A 10,000-nucleotide genomic window follows, 5' to 3' on the forward strand; every position below is an offset into this window, starting at 1 on the left:
ACGCTAACAGGCTGCTGGCTGTAGCTTCATATTGACCATACAACACCACACACACGCGCGCACACACACAAGATTTGATGTGGAGTTATTTCACCATGGAGCTCTCGGCTCTGCAGGTTATTTATGTACAATCACAGCTACTGTAAATAAAAGCTTGACATCATCAAACACCAGCTTTATTCATTAAGTCTTGCATTTAGAAAATACTCATGTTTGGCAGCTGTATATTACGTCTCCATGTAGCAACTTTAACTCTCTTGGTCTCGGTTTTGTCTCAATAATCAATTTGTGTCTCTGTTTTATGTCTTTGTAGTTGTTTTGTGTGCATTTGTAGTCACATCAGTACCCTTTGTAGCAGTGGCGGGCCGTGCATTTTATACCTGGGCCTTCACTGTTGTCCTGCAGCTGAAATACCACCTTATAACCACATGATGGCGCCACATCTATTATCAGTTTCTAAGGCTGTAACTATGTACGTATTAAAGGTACGTACGGTACGTAACGTTCGGTACGAGACTTACAATACGTTTGAAAAGTACAAGAGCATCAGGAAAATGCAGAAGCTCATATTCAGGAAAACAATGTTTCCTGCTTCATGGAGGACAGTGGTTCTCAGTGGTTCTCAGCTGGTCTGGCTGTGGGACCCACCATCACTCCTTAATGACAAGTCACGGCCCAAAGAGATCGTCTTATGTTTTTACTTTCACAACTTGAGCATTGAACTACTGCTCTGCAGTCTTTCCTCGTCTCAGCCCCGTGTCATGGTGTGTGGTGCATCTCACTCAGTCAGAATGCTCATATTTGATTGGCTGAGCTGCATCACGTGATGTGATTCACTACCCGACAGCCTCTGCTGTTAAGTTTCGTTTCACAGAGGTGAGATCTGATTGGATAAAAGCTCTACTTAAAACAAGCTGCACTGGAAGCAGAGCAACTGAAGAAGACAGGAGCTGTGCAACGAGAACATAAGATAATGGGGGAAATATTTTTATAAATTATAATACATTTAGTGTATTTAAGAACAACTATTAAATTATAAAATAGATTTAACTTTGTGATTCTGTTCAGGCCAGCAGAGAAGGCCTTGAAGGCCCTGACGGCCCACTACTGCTTTGTAGTGATCTCACATCTCTTTGTAGTAGTTTTGCATCTCTGAGCTCTTCAGCAACACAACTACACGCGTTGTAGTTTCTCAAACCTCCTTAAACACCTCTTGGATGCTTTGACCGTGTTTGAGTTATGAAGTGACTCCGTGTTGAGCTTGTTCAGTAAATGTGATTTGTTTTGTTTGAAAGCTGATGAACCTCAATGACTTACAGGACTACAGCCCAGACCAGTGTGAACTACAAAGTCCAGACAGGAAGCACAAACCTGTGCCCACGCGTTGTTCTTCAGCTGATGATGAAGACCCTCGGGCCTTCATCTCTCATAGGAGGAAGACTCTCTATCACCATGTTGTCCATCAGTCCGTATTTATCCTCCTTTTTATTCCTGCATCCTCCTCCTCCTCCTCCTCCTGCTCGTCCATTGGCTGAAACCTCCTCTGGAAGCCCCTCCCTCTCCACCGGCTGAGCCAGCTGATTTGTCAGCTGCTTCATCGTCATCTGAAAGACACCAGACCTTTATTCTTGTACATCTACGTGTTGCACTTTGTAGCCCGACAACCAACACAGATTTACACACGTTTTCTTTTTGTAGCAAATATCATAGAAATACATAAAACAGAGTCAAAAAACCTGCAGCTCTTTGAAGAGGTGCAGCATGGCCACGCCCACCACGATGACCAGGAAGGCTCCCAGCGTCGTGACAACGTCCACGGCCGCCATGCTCCTCCACTCCTGGAAGAGGATGATGGAGGTGGTCAGGACCACGGTGGTGAAGAGGACGTAGTAGACCGGGTAGACCAGCAGGGTGTTGAAGGTGTCCAGAGACTTGTTCAGGTAGTTCACCTGCAGGCACACAGACAGGTGAGATCAGAACAATGTCTAATCTCTCTCCATTGACTAGCGTGGTCACACGGTGGTCCACCAGAAGGTCTCCACAGGAACAGGATGAGATGAACTCACCTGCGTTACGATGGAGACGATGAGAGTGAACAGCAGGATCCAGGTGAGAGGACTGGCGAGCACTGAGATATCACCGAGCACTGGACACACAGAGACACAGTCAGTGAAGCAGTGAACTCCACAGTGATGCTGTATTGACCCAGACAGCTGAGGTCTGCTGCTCGTGGAGCTGCTCAGCAGTGCCTACATGTACCAGAGATGTGACGCAACTTTACTTCTTTCTAACTCCACACATCCAGATTCATTCATTTTTAAACTTGCAGTCTTCAGACCTAAAGACAACCTCCGGTTCTTTAAGTGAAGTCAGAGCTTCATGTGTTAAAGCTGCATTCTCTCTAGTGTCCACCAGGGGGCGACTCCTCTGGTTGTATAGAAGTCTATAGAAAATGACTCTACTTCTCTCTTGATTTATTACCTCAGTAAACATTGTAAACATGAGTTTATGTCTCAATCTCTAGTTTCAAGTCTGTTATGTTTTATTATTCTTGTTTTAAACTCCGGGCATCAATATTGCAGTTCCTGTCTTTGCTGTGTGACGTGACGGTGACTCACCGGTGTTGATGGCGATGGCGAGGCCTTTCACGGAGGAGACGGTGAACGCGCCGAGCAGCGAGCAGATGCTGACGTAGACGAAGATGTTGGAGCGACCGACCCGAGGAGAGAAATAACACACGAGCACCGCACACAGCAGCAGCACGGCCGCCGCGTACACCAGGAAACCTGACACACACACACACACACACACACACACACACACACACACACACACACACACACACACACACACACACACACACACACACACACACACACACACACACACACACACACACACACACACACACACACACACACTATTTTTGGCCTATTCATCTCACGTTTAGTCTAAATCATTTCTTGTGTGATTGATAATAATAAAGCTGATTTATACAACATATCAAAATGAACAGCAAAGTGTTTCAGACATAAAGAACAAAGGATCAAATACAAAGCAGATACACATCTCCACATAAATATATATCAACAAACACACATTAATAAATCCTACCGAGGACTTTAAACTACAAGTAGCCTACAGATCTAACAGGAAGTCGCTGTTTCTGTGACTTCCTGTTCACTTGACCTCTCAAACGAGCTTCATGTCACAACAATCCATCAGAATATTAATAAGAGAAGCTCACCGGGCTCCAGCAGCTTGTTGGTCATGTCCTGAAGTGATGTCACTTCCTGTTCCTGTGGGGCGTGGATAACCAGCAGGACGCTTCCCAGCACGCACAGCAGACAGCCGAGCTTCCCCACCACGTTCAGCTCCTCCCCGAGCAGGTAGGAGGACAGAGCGGCGCTGAAACACCGGAAGTAGCTCGTTTTGATTCTGAGAAGCGGACCTTCAGCCGTGCGTGCGATTCCTTCAGTGCTCGTACCTGATGAGGACGCTCAGAGCGCCCAGCGGAGTCACCAGAGTGGCCGGAGCGAACATGTAGGCGGCGAAGTTACAGACCTCACCAACTCCCACTGCAGAGAGGGGGGGGGGGGTCATCACATGATAACACCTCTTATAATGCTACACCATATCAACCAGAACCATGAGAACCCAACACCTGGGCAAGACAGACAATCTGCTAAGATGTCCTCCTGTAGATTCATTGTGGTCCCGATCACAAAGAGGTTCACAGACTTTAGACTCTTACTGGTTAACAGGCCGCCCCACCACAGCAAGTCCTTCAGGTAGCTGTGACCTCCGTCACCTGAACACACAACAGAACTCACATGATGTTCAGGTTAAGAGGAATAAACTCTGACAATGCACAACATCCCTTAAATATGATCATTAAATGTGTACTTTTAGTCTCCGGCTGAACTTCTAAGTGAAAGGAATGAAAGTACAGAAACTGGTTGAGCAACTTTCTGTTTGTTCAACACTCTTTATCTCTGCTGACAAAGCTTACGTTACTTATGTTTGAACACATTTTAGCAAACAACTAACTATAAGAGCTTTTCAGGTTCCTGTTTTTAGATTCATTTATTTCCGTGTAAATAACAAAAACAGATAAATACACATGATTCTCTCTTATAGTTCCTTTGATGATTGTTTGTCTGTGTGTGTATTTTCTCAACAGCATCATTAAAAAATGACAGCAAAAAATGTTCAAAATATCTTTCAACATGCCAAAAATAATGAAATAAAACCCATCACTAAGATTCAGGGAGGAGTGAGACCTCTTCTCTGCTCACCTGCTCTGGTGTGACCCTTGCTGGCCAATCGAAGGAGAGCTTTCTTCTTCAGAATGACGCTCCCACCAATCAGGAAGGCTGACAGCAGGGCCAGAGTCAGACCCAGCCAGTGGTTGTAGGTAACATCTGCCTGCACATCTGGAGACAAAAGAGTGTGTGTGTGTTAGGGTGTGTGTGTGTGTGTTTGTGTGCGTCTGTGTGAGTACCTGCAGTCTGTGTGTTTAAGAACTTCATCACACCCGAAAAAACAAACAACCGAGGAATTTACTGAGCGAGTTGTTCATGATTAACAAGCCGTCGAGCGATCAGATGGTGTTAAATAGTCGCCCCAGTGAGCACATGACCAGACAGGAATTTAAATAACTGTACAGGTTCACACGTGTTCATTTGACTGAAGTTACTGATCACGAAATCTGAAGTGAACCAGCAGAGTAATCATTTATCATCTAAGTAAAATAAGGTCTGCAACCAATAAAGACTACAACCAACCGTGAGTGCAACCAATAAAGACTACAACCAACCGTGAGTGCAACCAATAAAGACTACAACCAACCGGGAGTACAACCAATAAAGACTACAACCAACCGGGAGTACAACCAATAAAGACTACAACCAACCGTGAGTGCAACCAATAAAGACTACAACCAACCGGGAGTACAACCAATAAAGACTACAACCAACCGGGAGTACAACCAATAAAGACTACAACCAACCGGGACAACAACCAATAAATACTGCAACCAACCGGGACAACAACCAATAAAGACTACAACCAATAAATACTACAACCAATAAAGACTACAACCAACCAGGAGTGCAATCAATAAAGACTACAACCAACCGGGAGGACAACCAATAAAGACTACAACCAACCGTGACAACAACCAATAAATACTACAACCAACCGGGACAACAACCAATAAAGACTACAACCATCCGGGACAACAACCAATAAAGACCGCAACCAATAAAGAATACAACCAACCACAACAACAGTCAACAAAGACTACAACCAACCAGGACAACAACCAACAAAGACTACAACCAATAAAGACTACAACCAACCACAACAACAGTCAACAAAGACTACAACCAACCAGGACAACAACCAATAAAGACTACAACCAATAAAAACTACAACCAACCACGACAACAGTCAATAAAGACTACAACCAACCAGGACAACAACCAACAAAGACTACAACCAATAAAGACCACAACCAATAAAGACCACAACCAACCGGGACAACAGCTAATAAAAACTACAACCAATAAAGACTACAACCAATAAAGGCCGCAACCAATAAAGACTACAACCAATAAATACTACAACCAATAAAGACTACAACCAATAAAGACTACAACCAACCGGGACAACAGCTAATAAATACTACAACCAATAAAGACTACAACCAATAAAGACTACAACGAACCAGAAGTCTCTCTGGTCTCAGTTGCGAGGACATTCTGCTTCTCTTTGTCTCATTTGAAGGTAAACTTTATATCTTTGGGTTATGAAACAAGACGTCCTGATATTTCAGAATCAGCACCTGAAACAAGCATGAAGTGAAAGTGTAGCCCTGAAGGAAGACTTTTGATTAAATATGAGAACTGTGTTTCAATAGTAACTTGAACCTCATTGTTTCATTTAAACTTCTACTGGAGGAAAAAGGTGCGACTGTCTTCTTCTTCTCATGTGGCCCCGTGGGGAAAATAATTGCCCCCCCCCCCCCCGCTCCAGAGGATTACCGATGTAGGTCAGATAGAGGATCAGGACTAAACTGAGACTGGTTCAGGGTTCCTCACTGTCCCTTTAAATGCTGCACCTCCTGAACAAACAGACTTAAACCAGATCCTAGAAAAACAAGGATGTTTACACACAAACCCAGAGCTTTGACCTCAACCTGTGTGTGTGTGTGTGTGTGTGTGTGTGTGTGTGTGTGTGTGTGTGTGTGTGTGTGTGTGTGTGTGTGTGTGTGTGTGTGATACCTGTACTGTTGCTGCTGTTGTCCAGGTGTGTGTGGAACAGCGTCTGACCTCCAGAGACGGAACAAACTGCCGACTGAGAGCCGCACCACAACCTGAGCAGAGACCCTGCAGAGACCCAGACTGTTAGCATGTTAGCATTAGCCACAGCAGAAACCAGCTGATCGATCAGATTATTGATCAGAAGTCTGAACCGATCGGAACGTTTTCTCCTTCTTTTCTGTCTTAATCCAGTTTTAAAAGATTTACTTTTTCTGACGTTTAAAACGACAATAAAGAAAATAATCGTTTCAATCAAAAACAAACTTAAACATTAGCTGCACGTAAAACATCCTGCATTCAAAATATTACAAGTAAAAGTACACAAGTACTGTGTATATATATATACTAAATCTAAAGCGTTGACTTATATTTAAAGACTTAACTTTATTTCGAGCTTTTCAAATCAACATGTAAACTAACAGGAAACAGTAACTTTAATAAAAGATAAACCTTCTTAATTATTTATCTGCATTCAACTGAACTAACGTGAAACATGTGGACGTGTTCGCTGTGTTTACATAGGAGGAGGAGGAGGAGGAGGAGGAGGAGGAGGAGGAATATTGACTGTCAACACGGAGAGGAACGCTGCTCACTGTTTCTGCTCTGACGGCCACTTTAACATGAACCTTGCTGATGAATAAGCAGAGATGTGATATTTAATCAGCAGGAGGTTCAAACACGAGGAGACGACTCAGATATAAAACATTCATCAGAACCAAACTCCTGCTGCTTTAAGAGACACGTGTTCAATAAACATACACAAAATATTATAATAATAAATAAACTAAGTGTTGCCTGTGAATAAAAGAAAACATTAATTTGATCTAAACTTTGTGGATCATGATCGCTCTAAACAGTGAACTACAGTTCCCATGATGCAGCTGGAAACAGGAAGCAACCCTCGATACAGTTCATGATACCAGTCAAAGTAAACTGATGATTCAGAGATTTTAATCTTGTCACTTTAACCTGCGATGTTATTTATTATTATTATGATCATTTGTCCAAAAACATCATAAACAAAGAAATCAGAAGAGTTCATTGTTCATAAAGGATTCTGTTTCTCACTACACACACACACACACACACACAAATAATAATAAATGAAATAATTTAACTAAACGAATGAAGATCTAAAGAAAAATCTATTTTAATTTATTTAAAAAATCTAAGTAAGCAAACATGTAGAATAATTAAACAATTATATTTATGAATAAAATAACGTGCACATCATGAGATACACTTTAGTCCAGAGGTGGAACAAGTAAAGGAGAATAATTACTTTAATTTGAATAATCGATTCAATCATTTAATGAATAAAAACAAATTGTGAAATATGAATATTTGCTGATTGTCTATGATATTAAACATCCATTGTTTTTATTTACTTTTCTCTCCTCTGGTTCTTTGGTTCTTCGGTTCTATGGGTCAAACTATGGATTAATAACGTGAATCCGGTGAACCGATGCTGAGCAGCACACAGTTCACTTTAATATTCATCAGATCAATAAAAGGAGACTCGAGCAGCTCCTCGTGAGCTTTTAAACGCTCTTCTTCTTCTTCGTGTGTTTTCAGTCTTACCGTTCCCGCACGTGTCGTTGCTCAGGTGAACATCTCGCATCGTGTTGGTGGAGAAACAGCGACCGGTAACCGTTTAACGAGGCGCGTGGTCCCGGTTCATTGTGCTCTTCTTCTCTCGGTGTGCACCGGTGAATGTTGGAGACTGAAGTGAACCGTAAACAAAGCGACACCTGACCCCGCCCAGACCCCGCCCCACCGGGCAGAGCAGGTGAGGAGCAGCGAGGTCTCACCTGCTCCGCCCCGCAGCGAAAACACCGGAAGTACAGGCGGGAACAAATATCAGGAATAAGATTAAAAAATAGACTTTAACGTTCCTCTACCACGGTACCACGAGACTTTACTGGAACACAGTAGTTATACTGTGTGGCATTAGTACTTTTACTGGAACAAAGTATTTTTATTGTGTGGTATTCATACTTTTACTGCAGTAGAACTGTGAACTGTGTTAGAGTTAAACATGTGGAAAAAACAACGCAGCATTTATTTATAATTATTATTCAGGATTCTTAAGTAAAAAATAATTAAGTAAATAGTTTTTACTGTAAAGCCATTTGTATATTTAAACGGTGCTATAAGTTATTAGTATTATAATTAATATTGTTATTATTATCATCAATTAAATGACAACAAATAAACGAATCAATAAACCCAAATCTTAATTCACAAAACTTTATTTTCTAGGAAAAAATTATTTCATCGCTCCTCTGATGCAAAGCTGGAGGCGGGGCTAAATTAGAAGCTAAGCTAAGCTAGTTACAGTAGTTCTGCAGGTCGAAGATGTTGCAGGGCCGGTGGCAGCACTGCTCCACGATGCCTCTCTTCACCATCATCTCCATCTGGTCCTTGAAGGCGAACTCGGCCACCTCGTTCTCGCCCGCCGCCAATGAAGCTCTGCCTGCTTTAGGAGGAAGGAAACCTGAGGGGACAAACGGACAGGTGTTCAGGTGTTCAGGTGTGCAGGTGTTCAGGTGTGCAGGTGTTCAGGTGTTCAGGTGTTCAGGTGTGCAGGTGTTCAGGTGTGCAGGTGTTCAGGTGTTCAGGTGTGCAGGTGTGCAGGTGTTCAGGTGTTCAGGTGTGCAGGTGTTCAGGTGTGCAGGTGTTCAGGTGTTCAGGTGTGCAGGTGTGCAGGTGTTCAGGTGTGCAGGTGTGCAGGTGTTCAGGTGTGCAGGTGTTCAGGTGTTCAGGTGTGCAGGTGTTCAGGTGTGCAGGTGTTCAGGTGTTCAGGTGTGCAGGTGTTCAGGTGTTCAGGTGTGCAGGTGTTCAGGTGTGCAGGTGTTCAGGTGTGCAGGTGTTCAGGTGTGCAGGTGTTCAGGTGTGCAGGTGTTCAGGTGTGCAGGTGTTCAGGTGTTCAGGTGTGCAGGTGTGCAGGTGTTCAGGTGTGCAGGTGTTCAGGTGTTCAGGTGTGCAGGTGTTCAGGTGTTCAGGTGTGCAGGTGTTCAGGTGTGCAGGTGTTCAGGTGTTCAGGTGTGCAGGTGTTCAGGTGTGCAGGTGTATGAGGTGAGCTCACACTGAGTAATCACAATGTTCTAAATGTGTTCACAAACTTTCTTTAATTTACTGTAACACAGTAGTATCACAGTGTGGTATTAGTACCTTTACTGTAACACAGTAGTATCACAGTGTGGTATTAGTACCTTTACTGTAACACAGTAGTATCACAGTGTGGTATTAGTACCTTTACTGTAACACAGTAGTATCACAGTGTGGTATTAGTACCTTTACTGTAACACAGTAGTATCACAGTGTGGTATTAGTACCTTTACTGTAACACAGTAGTATCACAGTGTGGTATTAGTACCTTTACTGTAACACAGTAGTATCACAGTGTGGTATTAGTACCTTTACTGTAACACAGTAGTATCACAGTGTGGTATTAGTACCTTTACTGTAACACAGTTGTATCACAGTGTGGTATTAGTACCTTTACTGTAACACAGTAGTATCACAGTGTGGTATTAGTACCTTTACTGTAACACAGTAGTATCACAGTGTGGTATTAGTACCTTCACTGTAACACAGTAGTATCACAGTGTGGTATTAGTACCTTCACTGTAACACAGTAGTATCACAGTGTGGTATTAGTACCTTTACTG

At 43.0% G+C, this 10,000-nt stretch overlaps 2 protein-coding genes across 2 annotated transcripts in view; both read right to left on the minus strand.

Moving 5' to 3' along the window:
• nipal4 (NIPA like domain containing 4) overlaps nt 1-8,038 on the minus strand; it is an 8,749-nt gene extending 711 nt beyond the window's left edge. Inside the window, exons 1-10 of the mRNA XM_079283989.1 lie at nt 7,908-8,038; nt 6,288-6,392; nt 4,299-4,436; nt 3,755-3,811; nt 3,488-3,578; nt 3,248-3,408; nt 2,619-2,786; nt 2,067-2,146; nt 1,737-1,949; nt 1-1,604 (exon numbers count right to left, since the gene is read on the minus strand). The exon at nt 1-1,604 is cut by the window's left edge and continues 711 nt beyond it. Coding sequence (XP_079140115.1) covers nt 1,392-1,604; nt 1,737-1,949; nt 2,067-2,146; nt 2,619-2,786; nt 3,248-3,408; nt 3,488-3,578; nt 3,755-3,811; nt 4,299-4,436; nt 6,288-6,392; nt 7,908-7,947 — 1,266 coding nt within the window. The 5' untranslated portion in view covers nt 7,948-8,038 and the 3' untranslated portion in view covers nt 1-1,391. The remainder of the gene's footprint in view (nt 1,605-1,736; nt 1,950-2,066; nt 2,147-2,618; nt 2,787-3,247; nt 3,409-3,487; nt 3,579-3,754; nt 3,812-4,298; nt 4,437-6,287; nt 6,393-7,907) is intronic.
• Nucleotides 8,039-8,656: 618 nt separating this feature from the next.
• ins (preproinsulin) overlaps nt 8,657-10,000 on the minus strand; it is a gene marked incomplete at both ends in the record, with an annotated part of 2,090 nt that continues 746 nt past the window's right edge. The window contains one exon of the mRNA XM_079283993.1: nt 8,657-8,823. Within this exon, the coding sequence (XP_079140119.1) occupies nt 8,657-8,823 (167 nt within the window). The remainder of the gene's footprint in view (nt 8,824-10,000) is intronic.

The sequence above is a fragment of the Melanostigma gelatinosum genome, assembly GCF_949748355.1.
Source record: "Melanostigma gelatinosum genome assembly, chromosome: 14".
Classification (NCBI taxonomy): domain Eukaryota; kingdom Metazoa; phylum Chordata; class Actinopteri; order Perciformes; family Zoarcidae; genus Melanostigma; species Melanostigma gelatinosum.